The following is a 20,507-nucleotide window of genomic DNA, read 5'->3' on the forward strand; positions in this document are numbered from 1 at the left end:
CAATTGTTTTCTGAAAAAAACGAAGCGTAAATGTTCATTCTGCCGATTCGTGTGTTCGTTGATAAGAAGAAAACTCTGCTGGTGTGGTTTGATCCTTGTGTATATTGCGTCATGGCCTTAAGAAGTTTTCAGCGATGTTTACGATTAGGGTTAAACTACCCTAAAAGTGCTACCAATATGTGTTGCTCTGGAAAGTTGAGGTATTATTACAATTGCCTTTAATGCAAATAATATCTCGATATCTAGTACAATTTTTGTTAAAATAAAATCACTACTGTTGTGGTAGAACTATCACGTTAACATACTGCGAAATGCTTCTTGAAGTGAATTTAAATAAGGTATTTTCACTATATTTCGACTAAAATAGTAGCCAATTCATTCCATCTAGCTGGGTTAATAATCATCAGACGTTTACTACATCGAAAACAATAAGCCGGGAAAATTCCACTGATGCCTCCGGTGAACCTCTGAAGAAGGAAGTCGAATCTCCATTGGAAACAGACAGCGAGCGCAAACTGAAGCTGGAAATAGAAAAGTTAAATGAAGATATTGGAATTATTACAAAAAAAAGTCAAGAACTTGAGGTAGGTACCATTCCTTGTTTCTTGGACTTGCCACTTACTTACCCTTCGAAGATGCTGAAATGTGCTTTTACATCCACAGGATAAATATAAAAGAGCTTTAGCAGATGGAGAGAATCTTAGGAAAAGGCTCACCAAGCAAATCGATGATGCCAAAATATTTGGCATTCAAAACTTTTGTAAGGATCTTTTAGAGGTAAGTATCATTACCCTCTATAAATTCATATTTATGAAATATCACGCGTTGAATTTCGCTGTAGAACATTGCTTATATCTCAAATTCTTACGCTCTCTTTCATCCAATCGTGACTCTTACTAACATGTCTTTTAGTCAGAGTCACGATGTATACATGTCATGTTGCGCGCTATCTAACTCAAAGTTAACATGACTGCAATCACCTCATTTACGGCGACAAATAACACGTCTTTTTCACTTTTTCCTTCAAGTACATAGACGCACAAACTTTTCAGTTCCCACGACCTCTGCTTTTGTTAGTGTCTCGGAACATTCCTCTTCCTCTGCAGATCCCGTAGTCTCTGCTGTCTGTTGGCTTTGAAGTGTCTCGGGTCACCACATATGAAGCACCCTGCTGACTTACTGGCTGTGAAAGTGCAATTATCTTTTTCTCTTCCATTTCTTTGGGGACCAGTATTTTTCATTTTTAGTTCAGCAGTCTGCTCTCGACAAATTCCAGAGTGATCCATGTCGTCATGGTTTATATTGCTGTAGTCATTGCGCCATACTCTTCTGGTATGGTTTACTGCAAACTTTGTCACTCTCATCAACATTTGGAAGTGACTGCATCATCTCTTTTGTGGTTTTTGCTTCCTTGATAATTTCCACATGCTGATATGTGATTCAGTGTTCAATGACGCACTTTGTCTTCTTGTTTCTGACTGATAAGTTGCTTTTTCTATGGAAAATAATCCTGTTTAATTAACGATTCACTCTCAATAATTCCTTTGCTTCTAGGCTCAGTCCACATACACTCAATTTATATAAGGTTAAAAGGATGGTCCAAAGAATCCTCACACATTCTAACCCATCCATCAAATCCTCTGAGAATTTTCATCCAGTGGTCTTTAGGGCTTTATCCAATTACTCATTGATTCAAAAGCTTCGTGACCTTTCTCACTACATATTAAAAAATGACTTATTCCCATTATCTTGAAAACATGCTCTCTTTTTTAACCTCTTCCCCGTGCAGGGCGTGATTTCACGGCCTGAATTTTCTGATGCTAAAGAAGGAAGGCCGGCTTTTCACGGCTTGAATTTTTCGAAGCATAAGGCCAAAGCCCGTGTTTTCACGGTTTCGCGGTCAAGAATGCCAAGTGGGTCCCAACGGCCATTAGGGTCCCTCGGCGCAAGAGGTCCGACCCTCTCCTATTGTCCGTGTGGGGATTACCTCGGCCCATTCCGGCTCTCAGTGTCCCACTCAAGGAAGGTGCTCGTGGTCACTTATTTGTTTATAAGTTAAAATAACTAAAAAGTTCATGTTGCATTTATTGAAAATCAATGCGAGGAATTTCATTCTGTATGTTCTGCTGATTGGTTCCAAATTTTAAACGGAATTCTAGCGTTCATATTAACGGAGTTGATCATCACCTAGAACAATTTTTGGAGACGCTAAGGTTAGATGTTTAATTGTTATTTTTATAACTTACTAGCAAGTTTATAGGAGCGATATTGTAATGATTTACATCTAAAAATATACGTTACTCTGTTAGCTACATTCTAAGTGTACATTTGCGGTGAAATTCGATAGAATATCCGATTTCACTTCTATGAAAAAAAGCCCTCGTAATGTAATAAAATATGATTCTCTCAGTTCTTTGTCGTGAGCCAAAATTACAGCGGCTATTTTTAATAACCTCTTACCAACCTTTGAATACAAAGGTATTGTAAACGAATTTCGCTATAAATACTGATTAATGCATATCTTAAAAATTCGTAAATTTAATGTACCAATAGGGAATGTTTTACGTAGACATGTTGTGAGAAGCATTCCATACCATTGCAAGAATAAGAACTGCTCTACCCAGGTAATTACTCTCATATCTTGGTTCTCTGGTCAGGATCCATTAAGGTGGTCTGCTCTGTGCACCTCACAGGCTTATTTCGGGACACATTAGCGCATTAACGTTTTCTTGGAAAAACTTATTATCCTCCAACTGGCACACCTACGAGTATATTGGTGTAAGTATTCTCCTACTGAAATATGTACGTGGAAGATGATAACCTAACTCTTCTTGGAATAGCTCATTTTCTTTTCAAAAATTTCTTGGCGTGTATTCAAATTTAGCCGTTAACTATCTGTACGTATTCCGCTACCTATACCAGGGATGGTTTCTGTAGAACCCTGCTGTGCGATGCAGCCCATACCATGAATGAAAGAGAACTGCTCTACCCAGGTAATTACTCTCATATCTTGGTTCTCTGGTCAAGATCCAGGTGGTTTGCCCTGTGCCCCTAACGGGCTTATTTCGGGATACATTAGAACGTTAATGTTTTCTTGGAAAAACTTATTATCCTCCAACTGGAACACCCAAGAGTATATTGGTGTAGGTATTCTCCTACTGAAATATGTACGTGGAAGATGATAACCTCACTATTCTCGGAAAAGCTCATTTGGCTATGATATAGTGCCGTTTTGCTGAAAACCCTATAAATAACCGTAGAACTTCGTTTCAAGTTCTACAGACATTGCGAAATGAAAGGAATACATTGATGAACTGACATTTAATGCAACAGTAACAATTAAAAAAATTAAAATTGCACTGGCAACAATAAACTGACCGCAAAGGTACGCCGGGATGGGCTGCCATCGGGGAAAAGGGTCGAGGATTATATTTGCCCAGTTGCCGGGGAAAGGGTCCGGGACCCCGCTAGGAAAGGTCATTAAGGGGAGGAAGCGACTACCTGCACAGTCCCAAGCCGTGAAAAAACTCCGTACGGGGCGAAAAATAAATTCTCAAACCCTTCGTAGAGCCAAAAGCAACTTCCTGTAAAGGAGCTCGGCGCGAAAAGGTTAAAGTAAATAAGCATTATCCAACTGTAATATTTATCTGTCCTCTCTGAGGAAATAATAATATTTGACCAGCTCCTGGGCATGTGGATAACATTTAAAGAACAAGTCAGTTATTATAAACAACAATAAGGTTTGAAGAGGAAAGTGGGTAGTTTGTACAAACATTGGAAAGAGAAAAGAGACGAGATACAGATGTAAAAACTGCCCAGGAACACTCTGCTTAAGACCCTGTTTTGAGCAGCATCACGCACAAGTCTAATACAAAGGGTAGGAAGGGGTAGGAAAAAGTAATTTGCTCTGAAAATTTCAAGTAGAGTGGCAGGAAAAATTAATGCAAAGCTCATTGGGATCTGAAAGCAGCCATTTCAGGATCTACTTGACGACTACTGTCTTCCAATATTTTGCTCTCATACAACCAGGGATTTTGAAAACTATATACCCTTTATGCCAGTGAAAATAATATTCATTGCATTATGACAACGCGAGAAAAGCTGCGAATTCTTCCCCATATCCTTATGTGTATGAAGCATGCTTTGCCTACACTCACATAGAATGGAGTTTACTCTCGTTGGAACATCTATGAACACAGCAGACTTATTGGGTACCGAAACTGCCTCAGTTGTTCCAGTGGTGTAGTGGGTAAGTATTGTGCAACGAACCAGAGGTTCCACGGATCAAGTCTCTATGACAGATGATTTGGTACTGCACACACAATGGACATTTTTCTAATCTTAAAACTTTGCAAAAACCTATCATGAGGTCCAGAGGATGTTGCATGGCTATTGAATTTTTACACACTTCTAAATTTGTTAAAATTCAACTCCTATCTTGCATAATCATTAGGGCAGTTGAATGTGGAATGAATTTTGTCTACCTTTTTCACGTCATTCAGCCGCGCTTCATGGCCCCAAACCATAAGCTGCATGTGTGATGTGTCACGGCCTACTCCTGCTCCCTCATTTCAAGGAGAAAAAAGTGAAGGCACAATATGGAGTTGCCGAAACTCAATAGTTTTCAATTGGGAAATTTTGGGCGTCTGTGAATGTACTTCATCAGAAACATTGAGCAAATGATTAAGCCGACAGAATATTAGGCCTGCAATTAAATTTTCGGACAAAATGTTCATTACACAATAAAAAAAAACAAAAGGTTGAAATTGAAAGCAGGATATCGGAGCACAATGCTGCATACCTTCTTAACTTGCATAACTTGGATACCTGGAGAATTCTGCCGTAGCCGACCACTGTATTGAATAAGATCATGTCCTTCAGTTCAATGAAACCAAAATCCTCTGCTAGGCAAATGGATGTTGGGATCGGCTTACCAAAGAGGCGATTGAACCGAGACTTGCTAAGAAGGAGACATCGCCAAAGTGATGTTCGGGATCAGGATGCGGATGTTATTTTCTAAAACTATATAGGTAAGATAGAAAAAGTGTCACGGCTTTCTTCCACATAGGCCCAGGTTCGAGAGATATTCGCATGTACAGATTTCACGCAGGATCACATCCCTTGAGAAAGCGTTCCCTCTCATCTACGGCCGTGGCAGTGTGGTTTAAGGCGTTGTTCCCCCAACCTGAAGTTGGAGTCCCGGGTTTGAGTCCCAGTGTCGGCAGAATTTTTTTCTCCTCTAATTTTTGAAATCACTGTTACATTTTATCCCCATTCGTTATATTTAGTTACTTCGCAAATTTTTTAATTTAATATCAATTTATGGATTTTAAACAAAACTCCGAATTGTGCCTTACGACGCGAATTAGAGGACGTATATAATTACTTACCCGCAAATTTCCAGGAAATTTTATCATCCTCACCCTAGCCATGGCTCCCACAGCCTCTTCGTATATGTATTCGTAATCTCAAGTCTTTCTTCTCTACAAATAAACACAATTGCCTATCCTCACATTCAGTTACTGACCCTAGCCAGTTTCCCCTCCTACCCATCCAGTACAATTCCAGCAGCCTACTCAAGCCGCTTTTGAGGTCTTCTTTGTTTACCTTTCGCACCCGTTTTCACACAATTGGGCGCCTTATTCAGGGATTATCGAGGGTCAGCTGTGGACGGAGGGTTGTTGGGACGGAAGTCTTTGAAGGACGCTAGAAGGCAGGTCATAAGGGAGGCATGGTGAGTGGAAGGACATTCTGTTGTAGGGATTGAGATTTGTTGGGAAGACAGTGGGTGGGCTACAAAGTAGATCTAATGGAGGGAATGCCTTGTGGAAATGACATTTTGAGTAAAAAAACGTTGAAGCCGGAAAATACTGGTGCTTCAGAAATGGAAAAAAGACATTGAAAGTGGAGACACACACGTCAAAAACCGGGGAACGATTCATGAATAGATGTACAATCGGTTAATTGATGCGAGGCGGAGGTCTGCATCGGTGCACGTGATTTTCACGTGCAAGGAATTATATACGTCCTCTAATTCGCGTGGTAGGGCACAATTCGGAGTTTCGTTTAAAATCCATAAATTGATACTCTCGTTAACATGAATTGGGACTCGAACCCGGGACTCCAACTACAGGTTGGGGGAACAACGCCTTAAACCACACCGCCACGGCCGTAGATGAAAGGGAGCGCTTACTCAAGGGCTATAATGCTGCGCAAAACCTTTACATGCGAATATCTCTCGAACCCGGGCCTATGTGGAAGAAAGCTGTGACACTTTTTCTACCTTACCTATATAGTTTAAGAAAATAACATCCGCATCCAGATCCCGAACATCACTTTGGCGATGTCTCCTTCTAAGAATGCAATGAATAGAGACGTGGGTTTCAACATGAGCAAAACCTGGAATCCCACCATCAAACGAATGAGTAAGTTAAGAGGAAGAAGGTCACCAAAAATGGACCAATCAGAGAAGACTTGACCGCCCAAACTGTGTATATAAAACCGGCACTAACCAGGTGGTCATTCCCCCTGATGACAATGGCAGAGAAGGCTGTCAAAAAATTGGCAGCTATGTCCATCCTGACCCAGATGATTACCCCAATAGAGTTCATCAGCAAGATTCAGCATGAAAACCATCGGTTAATTACCAAATTGATCAATTGTTTTGGATATCCACATGAAAGAAATTATTGAAGCTTGAATTGGACACTAAATTTTCCCTAGCCTAAATCAATTCGGCTTAGCATTTATTTTCAATTGCAGTTTCTTAACTTGGTCCAATGTAATCCTCAGAAAGCTATTGTTGGACATGGAATATTGTGCCGGGCATTGCAAATCTGGGGCCGTATTCTGTATTTCGTCGGTACCGCACCGGTCGGTTTCCCTTCCCAGCCCACCGACAGCACATCATTCCGTACCGACGACGGTTTCCATACCGACGACGGCTAATTCAGCGATTCAGTATGTTCGTCGGTATCAAACCAGTCGGTACGGTTCCCTCTCCATCTCAAACAGGGAAAATCCGAATATATCCGAAGTTAGAAGTCATCTAACGTGTCTCCACCAATGAAAGAAGGGCAAAAACAAGTGAGGACCCATTGGCACAGTTTGTTGTCGTCATTCTCAATCTTTTTATTTGCGGAAATTACGACTTATTGCTAGATTAAGATAAACGATATTGAATAAGTTGTTAACAATGCTTATATAATGTGTGGTAGTAATGCTGTACATACAGAATCGAAAGAAACAATATTACAACATCACAATAAAGTTTGTATATGATGGAGATTGTTGTTGCTGGAATGAATTATTGAAACTATCCTTGAGATCGTAGTTTCTTTTTTTAAATATTGGTTCCGTATATTGCTATTTATTCATGATTTGGTAATATAGTTGTCATTAAGTAAGTTCCGTCTAAATGTTATCAACGGAAGGTTATGCCATTGGCACCGAAGCAGACGAAAATAACATACCATGGTACGTGAACGTAGGATTCAAAAGCAAGTGTAAATGTCATATTAGAGGAACAAGTTAGGAAATTGTTATAAAAATATGGAACTGGGTGTAATTAAAAGAAGTGTAATGACGAGGAAGTAAAGAAATTGTGATTGGGTGAAATACATATGTTTAAGTTGCGCATTCCAAGTGAGAGAAAATGATAATATTGCGGTAAACCTCATACTTATTAACAAATATCTTCTTTCATCGTCAAGGGAATCAATGGCTGACTATAAAATGAAATATAGTTGCCTGTTACAGATGAAAGAAACTGATACCGTTGTGGCAAACTTCATACTTAAATAAAAAGATCTTATTTCTATGCCGAGAGAAACTCCAAATGATGATTGAGTGAAATAATAGTTGCCTATTGCCCGGCTAGTCCCGGTATACTTAAATTCGTCAAAGAGAGAACACCTATATGTGTTCAAAGTTCGGACTTTACTCTCCGGCTGTGGCGCCATGCGCACGATTTGGACTGCTCGTCGCATAACATGCTCAGCAGTCCATACCACCTTGTCCGGTATAGTCCACAAATTTCCACAGGGAAGAATGACGCCTCGGTAGCTTAACTGGCTAAAGCACTCGGCCGGAAATCGAGGGATCCGGGTTCAAATCCCGGTCAAGGCGAATGATTTTTTCTCTGTGGATTTTTCGCATTCTTACCGGGAGTCGGTGTGACGTCGCACCCGACGAATCGGTGCCGCACCGATCGGTTTGGAGTTACAGAATACGGCCCCTGAATGGAAAACAGACAACCCATTTCATATCTCCCAAATTTGTTCTTCTCTGTAACAGTCCTGGACAAGTAATCATTTCTAATGGGTGTGTGTGTGATGCTTTATTTCCTCAGGTGGCTGACATCTTGGCCAAGGCCACAGAGAGTGTTCCGAAAGAGGAGGTCAGCGACAGCAATCCACACCTCAAGAGCCTTTATGAGGGTTTGGTCATGACCGAGCTGCAGCTACAGAAGGTGAGCTAATCTGAGGCACTTAATAAAATTTTGCTCTGGTTTTGCATCAGGTAAGGCTGTAGAGGTCTGAGATTTTGATAAGTAACTAACTCCCTCATTGTCTTCATAAGGGTTGAGACAAACTGCTGAGTTGGGTCCATGGTTTTTTTATGCTTCCTCAGCTGAAGAGGATGGCGGGGACTGTTGAGGCTACATAGTAAAGTGTAAAAAACCCAACATGGACCAATGTTAGGATGTAGTCTCAGCCGTGATGAAGTTGATGAGGGATGTTACTCGTCTCATATATGGCTTATATTTGTTTATCAATTATTGAACTGTTATTTTTTTGTGATTGCAACACTACTTGGATACTCTCATTATTGACAGGTTTTCAAAAAGCACGGCCTTGTTCCTATGAATCCTATCGAGGAGAAATTTGATCCGAATCTTCATGAGGCACTCTTCCAACAGGTTAAGTCACCCTCCACACCTCAGTGCTGGACCTCGTTTCCATTTTTAATATAAGTGATGCAGTGGCTCAAATTTCAACTGAATTATCCTCTCCCTCTCTCTTGCAGGAAGTCCAAGGGAAATCAGCAGGCACAATAGTGGTGGTATCCAAAATAGGCTACAAACTCCACGAGCGAGTCATACGACCAGCCCTTGTAGGAGTAGCCAAAGGTCCTTAGGTGGCAGTAGTCCTGTGTTACCATATGGATATTAAATTTGTAGAGGAGGAAATGACTGGGAGAACTTAATTAAGTCTACTGATATTGTTTCTCTGTTCATTTACTTTCACAATGTACAGCTGTAAGATGCCAATCTACCATTCCTTTTTATACATCAGAGGTAACATGATTTCCCCTTTCATGCACTCATGGACACCTAGAGAGAAAAAAGGCAAATTATGTTGGACAAAGGTTGCTATTTTAATACAATGCAATTGCCCTACTTCATGTGTGCATAAAGGCTGATTTTTAGACCTGGGGGCCCAAGTCTCATTTCGAGTTGTTTCAAATCTCTGTAAATTTTAAAGTAAATAGAACTTTATTAATAAAAACTCAACTTCATTTCTTCAAATACTTTCAAGTGTTCACAAGTGTGGTTCAAAGCAAAATATATACTCCTGGAAATTGACATATTCAATCAGAGGAACTGCATTCCTTTTAAGATCCTAAGTCACATTTCGTTCCGTTTTGGGCAACTGTCTCCTCAAAGCACCCGTAGTTTGGATACAGTTTTATAGTTTCTGAATTTACACTCACTTATCTGCTACCATGCTTTCGTGGAAATATAACGAATGATTATCACAATCAATATTCCAGCGGCTTTAAAACAGATTGCATTAAAAACATCTGGAGGAATTGATTTTTCTATGTACCACCAAAACAGTTGAGATCTTATATAAAACAAGCCATTGCCACCAAATGAGGAGCCTTAACAAAGAGGTACGAAGAAACAACTGCAATTAAAATCATTGCAGGTCACTAAAAAATTGGGATAATTACAAAATTCTTCATGGCTTATATGAAAGAGCTACAGCATCGCTGGTGTGTCAAGTTTGCCCTCATGCATTGCGAACAGTCTGCTGCTGGCATTGTTCCACAGGTGGTCACCTATCCATCTGACCAAGCCGCTTGCGTAGGCATGCAATCTCACACACATCACCGCACAAACTCCTTCCTATCAAAACTCCTTCCCACTTTCACTCCACAAATAAATTGATCCCGAGAAGATGAGTCACTGATGTCCACAATTACTGTTCCTAATTAGTCCTCTGCTCACTCACAAGTGACGAGAGGAGAAAAAAGGTCGTTGGAAGTTTTTAAGCAAGTCGAATGCTATTCCACCACTGAATCAGAATCCTTCCTTGTACTGGCGAGACTCCATCTTTGCTTGCAACAGTTCCAGCTGTCTCTTGGCCTCGCACTGAGGGAAGTTAGCCATATCATAGTACTGGGGTGCTATCTTTATTAACCACTCAGCTGAAAAGACCAAGAAGAAAGGAGAAATGGAGTAAAATTATGCATTGACACCATAGGTGAAGTGAAATAATGTTTATATTAGCCATGATTCAAACTCAGACTTTCTGATTGCCAATGTGATATGCTGCCACTTAAAATACTGTGGCAACTTCTTCCAGATAAATGTAAGATGGGTTGGCAAACAAGTTGTTAGCATCCTAAGTCCACATTGCATCATGAGACAGAGGTTGTGCTCACTAAGCAACTATCAGAAAGGAAATCCCACCTGCTCGCTATTCATTGACGGATATTTTCCAAAGCATTGCATGTAACAAGTAACTTAGTACAGTTACGAGCACAGGTGCAAAGTTCTTTCACTTTTCAATTAAATTACTTTTCACTGATGTGCATGACTGGGAACAAAGTCACTTTTTATTTGCAAGGCTTTGCAAAATCAAACAGAAATTATTGACTGGGATGTAGTAATTGTAATAAGAACATTGTTTGTACATTGAACAATGGTTGAAAGGCAAATAAGTAAGAGAAAATCATTGCATTACCTCACAATAATTAATGATAATGACAAAAAATTTCACAGGATTACATCAGCACTTAACACCTTTGCTGCAACGTGACCCAATGGTGGATCACACCCGATGACTTCCTCTCTGTCAAACAGGAAATCTACCATTTTTCTTCATATTGCAGATTTTGCCATAGAGGCAAATCAGGAAGTTACATTCATACCATTACATGTGTTGATACTATACATGGTAACCTGCGTGTTGCAAATGGAGGTGTAGTGCAACCCCACCACTGGTCACGCTGCTCAGGATGAAACTCGTTTAATGCAGGAGCGATAACGACCCACGCGTGGATCCCATTTTAGCCTGGCACCACGCAAAATGGCCAAACGTCCGCATCCTGGCATTTATGAGTGAAACATGCAGATTCTGCATGCTACATGACCCCACTCCCTCATGTCTTTTCAGAATTGAGTTTTAAAATTCAAGTTGAAAAAATGGGATAGACGTGGGTCGGATACTAGCCTCAGTCCAACACCGAGGTGGCAAAAGCCCAGAAATTAGCAGCCCCACCACTGCCACTCTAGAGGCCGTGCACTTGGGATGGCCTCGGGCGTAGTCCCTAGCTGCAGTGGGCCCAAATGGTGGCACTTGGTCTTTACCACCAGCAGAGTGCAACGCCACCTCCAGTCAGAGGTCAGAAGATGAAACTACAAGTGACCCACCAGTGAATTATAGTGGAGAGTGAGTGGAGTATACCTGCAATGCATTGCAGTCTGAACCCAGGAAGATCCACAGTGACCATGTTAAATTAAATGAGGCATTATTATGCATAGTAATTGAGATGGTGTGCACTCTGATTCGAGGGAATATCAACTAGCACCAACATTAACCCTTTTAATGCTAGCCTCCCTTCCTTGGTACACTCAAAGAATACCTTGGCCAGCAGTATAATTTCATACGGAGTTTTGTAAAAATTCCTTTCTGAATGCGTCGTGGATTATATTTTTCTTGACACTTCTATTACTAGTCCTATTGATGAGAAAAATTAATCTACCTTGTTACCTCTTCATTGCAATAAGAAAAATATATAGATTGTAAATAAATCAAATAAAACCAGGCACATGGATCAGCCTGTGGCTTTCTTTGCACTTCAATAGGAGACAGATTAGCCTCTTCCAAAGGTGAATAAACAGCCACTCACGTTTTATGTCAGTGACTGTCCGTATGTAGTTCTTGGTTGTCAGCACAAACTCATTGTAAATGACCCACTCAGGCTTGTGGTCCAGGCAAGTTGATGGATGCAGCTGCACCACCTGATTATCTTTGATGGTGAGGTAATGACCCGTCCTCTCCAAATGAGCCACCTGCACAACAAACAGAAAACAACAATCACGCACACACTACAAGACTTAAAACAAGAAGTTTCATCCTGGAGGAAGGACCATAGATGGATTTAGGGGTTGGGCATGGGGGCACGTTCCCCCCCCCCCCCCCAAAATATTAGAAAATTGACAAAATTTTTAATAAATCATTATTACATTCATTTTGTTTTGTGTAATGCGGAGCCTCAATCATTTGATTTAATATTACGTTATAACCTTCGTATTAAAATAAAGAGAATATTTCATACAGTAATTGTCGTATATCATTTTTAATCTCAAATATGAGAAGACCGTTTGGATGTAAGACCCTTGTACTCCGGAAATCGAGGGATCCAGGTTCGAATCCCAGTCAAGGCGAATGATTTTTTCTCTGTGGATTTTTCGCACAATTTGTGCATTGCGGGTGACTCCCGTAAAGTTATCACCGTGGCTGGTCCCGGTATACTTAAACCCTTGTACTCCCTCAGAAAAAATCCTGAATTCACCCCTGGGAAGGACTCTGCATAAATGGAAAACTGCAAGTCCTACGCTGATTGCATTTGAAAAAATCACTATTTTGAAGAAGCAAAATTATGACAAGCCAGGTGAGACATATGTACTACACATTCAGAAATAAATAAATGATAAAAGAACTTTGTTTATGAAAGAACTATGAAGGATTAAAAAAAATGTACAAAGTAGAGAGTTTTTCTATTACAGTAGACTCCGGTTAATTGGGACACATCGGGACAGGCAAACTTTGCCCCAATTAAGCAGCTGCCCCAATTAAGCGAACTATCCTATACATGTACATAAACAAACTTTGAAATGATAGAAAGAAGACTAAAGAATGGTTATAATGCAAACAACGTTTATTAAACAATTAATTTGTTCAATAAATCAGTGAGATTAGTTAATTTATTAACATTTTTAAGAATGATATTAATCTTAGTTGAAAATATTTTTCACAGTCTCAGGCGATGCTGGATGAATGTCATTTACTAACTCCTATTGAAGAAAAATTCACGGTTAATTAGTTAATAATATGTGATTCCTTAAATTCCTAAATAAGCAAGTACTTTCATTTCAAATCGTATCTCCTCGTCCAAGGAATTTGTCTAATGTTCTCTGCAGCATTCTCGTCATCCTCGTCGTACGACCCAAGTCGGCATGGAAATCCAATGACGACCTTGGGCTATCTTCATTGCCTTTTTCAGGAAGAAGAGTCGTAAACCCTCAATGAACCTCCTTGCATTCAGAGTTATCACTTAGCTACGTTCAGGTGCGATTTAATCTCCATCACCATCCTCACCTTCAGCTTCACTGTTGCCTCTGTAATATGGTTTCAGCAATATCAAGTTCACAGTTTTCATTGGTCCAAATTGCAGTGAATATTATCGAGCTCTTCATGGCTTGTTATGTGGCACAGTTTGGAGTTGAATACATTTACAGATTCTGCTGTAATGTTGAACACTGCACTGAAACTTTAGAAACCGCAATGAAAAAACAATTTTGAATTATTTGACATCGGGCCAGCTTTTAGCCAGAAACAATAGTAATGCTTGCTGAATGTTCACCTTCGAGCTTAGCGCGTTGGCGGTGGATGATGATATCCGAAGGTTATCTTCTATAGATTCTAGAATATTATCTACTTATTTCCCACGGTAAAGTGTTCTCAAATTTTTAATGATCCCCATATCCATTGGTTGCTCCAAGGACGTTATGTTTCCAAGCAGAAATTCCAACTGATAATTTTTTAACACACATTTTGGCAATTAGCATGTGCTGTACAGTTGTCAAGTACAAGAAGAACCTTTCTTGATTTCCATGCTAATTCTATATCCCCCCTGGGGCGGAATTCTGTACACGGATACCGACGATCGTCTGTGTCGGTAGCTACCGACGATCGTCGGTAGCACCGATAGAAATGTGATTCACAAAACGCCGCTACCGACAGATTGTCAGTGCAACCGACAAATTCGTGACGTAATGCTTTTGTCGGTACGAAAGTGGCACCCGCACGCGAGGCTAGGCGCCTCGACCAATCATATTTCTCCTTTGTTTGCATTAAACAAATGAGGCTCCGAAAACGCCATCTGTTATTCGTCAGCCCGCGAAGAAGTTAAAAAGAGTTGATCACTGCTTTGTGAGATATTTACGATGTTTAATCACTCTGCGAACACAATTTCTTACTCCCGTTGGTGCGATGTGGCTTGTATTCCGAGATTTTGCTTTATTTACCATCGGATTTTTTCTAGCCCAAGTAAAAAAGCCTTTATATTCAAGGATTCAACGGTCGTTGATAGAAGAACACCGGCAACATTTGGTGCTCAATGTATTGGAATTTTCAAGTATAATTGTCTTGAAGAGGACTTTGTCTGCTACATAATTGTTCACCTACGCTTATTATAATTGTATTCTTGGGATTAGCAGTGACGAAATTATTTTTATTAGTATTATAACAATGTACCTACCTTCATCTTGAGCCATGGCTTGTTTACATCGTTTGCCTCATTGTTCGCCGTAAGTCCGATACTTCCACAAGGGTAATTATTTAATTAGAAAACATTTTTGTCGCTTGAATTCACATTTTGGGCTATTTAAAATACATTCGTAGAGAAAAACACCGAGATTCCGCGGATGTCACGGAAGGTATCATCAGTATCATCGCGTCAAGTGCTGTGATTGTGAACTTGAGTGACATACTTTACGCTATCTATTTGGAAGTGTTAACTTTTGCATTTTGATACCATTTGTGTGTTATTTCAAACTTTGCGTTGATATGACTTTGACTAAATATGCTTGATCAGTGTTAATTTGTGATATACCGTTGGAAGTATGAAGGTTTTCTCGTGTTGAAATTAAATTTTTGTAGTTTTATGATGAATAATTCATTAAATGTTTCCTTGTTTCGTGCAATCATTCTTTTTATTTGCCCCATTCTACCGATGGAATACACGGTACGTACCTACTCAGTGCTCTTATAGTAATAATGAAAATCTATCTTGAAGTCTCGTACGGTGTTAGGTTAGTATGGTGAAGTAAATTCAGCATTAATTTTACGGGAAGTTTTGTGCACCGGTAACGACGTCAAAGAGTGAGAGGAGTTAAGTGATGCCATTTATATTCTTCTAAAATATAGTAGCAATATGCTAGAAAAAGCTATTTCGTCGTTGCTGTCTGATGCTCTCAAGAGTACTTACGAAGGTAGGAGAGTTATTTTCATTATAAACCCCATTCTCAGACGCTCACATAGGGTATTGAAGTTAATATAAAAGTGAACGAAATGTCCACGTATATATTTCATTGGAAGTGCATCAATAGGCATTCGTTTTTATTGAAAATATAAATTAATTTCGGATCCAAACTTTACGAATCAACAATAGATACCTATCGTGTCTTGTTGTGAGTAATTTAAAAGCAAAGCAATACGTTATATACTTAAAATTACGGAATATTTATAATGTATAATACCTTACGCTATTGGAACGCATAATGTAATATACGTGTAACATTGGTTAAGTTAAATACTGCTCCCACTATGTAAATTTTACGTTTCAAGTGTTTAATCAATCATTTTTATTATAAATAACATACAATTAGAGCGCTTCCACGGATCTAGCGTCGTAGTTTATGATTTAAAATCGTCAGCTTAGGCCGAAAAGTGTAAACAAAAGTCCGCCATGTTGCTAAAAATTTGTCGGTAGGTCCTACCGAGCGTTTTGAAATCGTCGGTATGTACCGACGGGTTTACCGACAACTGTCGGTGGGATAACGACAATCGTCGGTAAAACGTGTCTCCTGAATCGCTCGTACCGAGACTTATCGGTAGGACCGGCTTACCGACACCGACAATCGTCGGTACGGTGTACAGAATTCCGCCCCTGGTCAATCATTGCGTAAAGAGGCTCACTGCCATCGCTACCTTGCTATTCTTGGCTTGGTACTCTAATGGTAAACTGCTTATTCTAAACCCTTTAAAGCATTGAGGCTTAGCACTTTCCAGAATTGCCAGAAGAGTTTTTTTATCAGTTCCCGAAACATTTAAACAATACTAAACAGTGATGCGATCCATCGTTTTTTTGAACCCCGTTGGTCCTACATGACTGTAATAAGAAGAGCCATTAGGTGTTGCTCGTGTTGCCTTAAAATGGTCATGACCAAGTTTCAAAGCTAGTTCCTCTGACTTCTTATTTAAAATTGGACCGCTTACACAAATCCCTCGATCGCTTACAATGGAATACCATTGATTTAAAGAGTCCTCAACATCTGGATCCTTATGTGGACGCTTGCGTTTTATAGACGATGCTTGCTTTCCTTTGTGACTCCATTCCTCTCTTAGTTTATCCTGTTGCTTCAATAACTGAGCTATCGTCAATTTCGGCACCCCGGTAATCTCAGCCAAACGGAGATGACTGGATTGAGGATAATCTTTATTTTTGTCGAGTATAGCAAATTTCAGCGAATAAAAGGTCTTAACGTGGCATATAATTCAAGAAATGGAGCGTCACTGAACTCTCAGAACTAAAACAATACCACTTATCCTAGGTTCACTTAGATCGTAGAGCACGAGATAAATCCCACCAAATATGCGCACCATTGAAACTGGTTTTAGACTGTTAGTTCACAGATGACTAGGTACAAGTGAAGAGAAAAATGTCTTTTGTGCATGCATAGACTACTGGGAGAGTGATGGGAAAAAGAGAAAGGAACGAAGAAACGTAATTTTCCAATAGTGACTACTCAGTTGTATAGAGGAAAAGGAATTAAAATGATAGATTTCATGAGTAATTTGAATTTTGTTCAAGATGCTGCAAACAAAAAGCTCTTTGTAAGCGAAATTGTTCGCCTCGAACTGTCTCCTCTGCTCAAAATCAGCCTGTAATTCCTAGAAATTGGCCCGTACTCACTCTTACACCCTCACCACGGGTGTCATCAGTTCTTTCTAACTATCCCGGACTCATTCTATCACCTATAGCCTGCCACAGTAGTCCTCTCCTCTTGAACACATCACTACGTTGAATGAGGTCTCATGGTCGGGAAACGGAATCCTATTCCTCACACGGATGGTATAAGAACAAGAGTTTTAAGATTAAGGCAAGAATAGGTACACTTGAGAAAAATAAGACTAAATTAAAGAAGGAAAATATAAAAAACGGTATTCTGATACGAAAAAATTTTAATTTCGTCGCGAGCATAGAGTCAATGTCGCCGACTCATGGCCCAATAAAGCGGCATGCTGTCCCAATTAAGCGGAGAAAACTCTGGGATATCCTTCAATTGGATTCGGTTCTTCAAGATTTGCCCCTATTAAGTGGCTGCCCCAAGTAACCGGTGGACCCATTAACCGGAATCTACTGTATTACATATTGTGTATGGCCAGGACTTAGCTATCATTTACAGTAAAACCCCATATTTGCGTTATCGGAATTTACGTTTTCCGGCAAATTGCAAGTTTTTTTCTGGGTCCCGTCATATTTCCTATCCCTCCAATGTAAATAGAACCCGGTATTTACGCCGTGTTTTTTTCGTTTTCCCGCCATGTGCATCACGAGGTGCCAACTAAAAAAAATTATTTGCGTAGTAAAACAATTAATAGCGCATATCAGCCCTTAAAAACTGTCTTTTGGCTTCCTTTCGCGCATTTTTATTTAAAAATCCAAGAGAGAGAGACGTAATGAGAACTATTTTCGGGAAGAATTTGAATGTGGCGGGACAGAACGCCACTAACGTCGGAAAGTTGGGGTGCGTTCCGAATCACGCATCATGTGCATCGATGCGCATCAGGCCGTTCCGAATCAAGCATTGATGCGCATTGATGCGGCCCTGCATCGAGCATATTTCGAGGTTTCGGAAGCATCAACTCGCATCGGTTCGCATCAGAAATTCTTGATGCAGTTGATGCGAAGGCGAAAATGGGCGCAACCTTTAAAATTGTGACTGTGTGTTTGGTGTTTGCATAGAGTGTTTACACGACTCTATTGTGCTTCTACGATCAGAGGAAATAGTTGAAGGAGTCATAGTTATTAGTTTTTGAAATAATAAGTCCATATAAAATGGAAAATGGGGAAATCTATATCCGATGCGTTGAAGTGTGAGTGTATGTAACTTGTTTACAACCGTTATTAATTTCATTGGTGGTAAAAATGCAAAATACGATCTATAATTTCACACATTGAAATGCAGGCGTGGTATTTTTAACCGTAATTTTGCTTCTGTACACTAACTTGTGGAAATTTTCGACACTTTAACGTTATATTGTGAAAAGATAAGTTCAAAAGCTACATCAGGGAGTGTTTAAAGCACAGAGACTGTGGTTTATAGTATAATAGTATCTTCAAAATAACAATATAAGACTTTGTTCGTCGGAATATTAGAATTGCTTACGCTTTGCATCATCTCACTGGTCTGTCATTTGAAGGCATATATGTTGCAAATTATTGCTATTTTGCCAAACGTTTATTAGCTATATAATATGCGAAACTATACATTCATTGCAAGTGAATTTGCTCGGTAGGTACAAAAATTATTTTCCCCTGCTGAAGAGCTCTTTAGATCTAGATTTGTTCACGTTATGGTACCACAAGTAAAGGGACATTCAGGGTAGTGATGCCGTGATAAATAACATCATCAATTAATTTATTTATGCAAGGATCATGGATGTGTGCTTGATTTACAGTGATGTGTGCTTGAAGAACCCCATCGAGTTGATTGAGTATTCTGTGCAATTAATTTTTTCATAGCGTGTGATTTGGTAAGCCCGGTTAAATACGTATTGCAGTAGTGCAGTTAGGTTATAAATTGGCTCCAAATACTCTTTAATCGACGCATTGATGACGCGGCCAACTTATTTTCAGTGTCCTCCTAATTATGCTATCCAACTAAAGGCACACTTCTATCAATGTTATCAAAAGTAATGGGTTTCCAAAATGGTTCTCAGTTGAACTTGGGTATTTGTCTTAAGATACTGCATCATCAAACATTGAAAAGTAAACAAAAACATTGAAAATCAGAAATCACCATAACTATAGTGATTTCCGGTTTTCAATGTTTACGTTCAATTTTCAGTCATATTTACACCGTATAAAATTTTGTAAGTTCAGAAGGAAATGCTAAATTCTATTTGATGAATGTCACTCTAAGTAAATGGACAATGCCCAACTATCCAATCCACAAAATGTACTTAATCTTATTGTGATTTAGGCTTTTTTATGGACTTGGAACAGTAAAATATGTACCTATGTTGAAAAATGAGACATTGACCTATACTCCAAGAACTATTTTAACATGTTGTAGCTATTTATTTCTTAACTTTGCAACTATAGGTTAGAAGCACAACAACCTCCCTTCAACTAGTTGCTTCCATCAGCTACAAAATCCGATTCATTAATGCAGTTCAAATTCTTACCATTGTTAAGCCCATTTGGAAGCACATTTGCTACCGTATTTTGTTGACATGTAATCAGCAATTATTTTTTCCTTTGGCAACAGAGTTTTTAACAAAATGATGTCTAACCTCTGTTCTTTGACCTTCCATCTCCACAATTTGCATTTTTTACTGCAGACTGGTCATCATTGCATACATGCACCACATCAGTACCAAGTTTTTTAATGCAGTTCCCTCCAACGATTTCTTTTATAATTCTGGAGAGTACAATACCATTTTTTGCTCCAGCTGCCTAACTTACATACTCGCCTTCTATTGTATACATAGCCACTGCACAGCACTGCTTTTTGTTTTCCCAAGCTACTGCTCCATTATCTAACTTGTCATGTATCCAGTACAGGATACTCAATCTATTTTGTCAATGGCAAAGTCAGCATTTGTGTATCCCTCCAGAAACGTTCCTGACTAAGAATAAGAAATAAGATAATTTATAGTTCCCATCAAATATCTTAATATACTCTTTGCATATGCCCAGTATTGCATTGTAAAATCATCAATAAACCTTCTTAACTTTGACACTGCAAAGACGAGATCTGGCCTTGTACAAATCATTGCATACATAAGACAACCAATCAAAACTAGAAATGGAACATCAGGAAAAGTTTTTGGGTCACTGCAGGAGCTATACATTCAAACCTGCTTCTATGAGACAAAGGTTGATTGCAGGTTAAGTTAGTAGATGACAAGGAGATTATGTGATCTGGTAATTTTCGAGCCACTCCATTTTTTAAAGAAAACGTCTCTTCTGTTTCTCCTCCC

At 39.4% G+C, this 20,507-nt stretch overlaps 2 protein-coding genes across 4 annotated transcripts in view; one reads left to right on the forward strand and one right to left on the reverse strand.

The window, feature by feature from the left end:
- The first annotated feature begins 17 nt into the window (after nt 1-17).
- LOC124155367 (grpE protein homolog 1, mitochondrial) lies at nt 18-9,519 on the forward strand. Of its 2 annotated transcripts, none has more exons than XM_046529123.1 (6): nt 18-200; nt 389-584; nt 664-777; nt 8,351-8,470; nt 8,837-8,920; nt 9,028-9,519. In XM_046529123.1, exons 1-6 carry the CDS (start codon nt 31-33, stop codon nt 9,136-9,138), a joined length of 795 nt encoding a protein of 264 aa, XP_046385079.1. In that variant the 5' UTR covers nt 18-30; the 3' UTR covers nt 9,139-9,519. The 2 variants fall into 2 exon arrangements, with proteins under 2 accessions (XP_046385079.1, XP_046385077.1); XM_046529121.1 differs by having other exon boundaries at nt 33-200; nt 371-584.
- LOC124155365 (putative pre-mRNA-splicing factor ATP-dependent RNA helicase PRP1) overlaps nt 9,223-20,507 on the reverse strand; it is a 64,027-nt gene continuing 52,742 nt past the window's right edge. For both annotated transcript variants that reach the window (XM_046529118.1, XM_046529117.1), the window contains exons 14-15: nt 12,142-12,304; nt 9,223-10,434 (exon numbers count right to left, since the gene is read on the reverse strand). In XM_046529118.1, coding sequence (XP_046385074.1) covers nt 10,307-10,434; nt 12,142-12,304 — 291 coding nt within the window. In that variant the 3' untranslated portion in view covers nt 9,223-10,306. The remainder of the gene's footprint in view (nt 10,435-12,141; nt 12,305-20,507) is intronic.

Source organism: Ischnura elegans, chromosome 3 (assembly GCF_921293095.1).
Source record: "Ischnura elegans chromosome 3, ioIscEleg1.1, whole genome shotgun sequence".
In the NCBI taxonomy this organism is placed as follows: domain Eukaryota; kingdom Metazoa; phylum Arthropoda; class Insecta; order Odonata; family Coenagrionidae; genus Ischnura; species Ischnura elegans.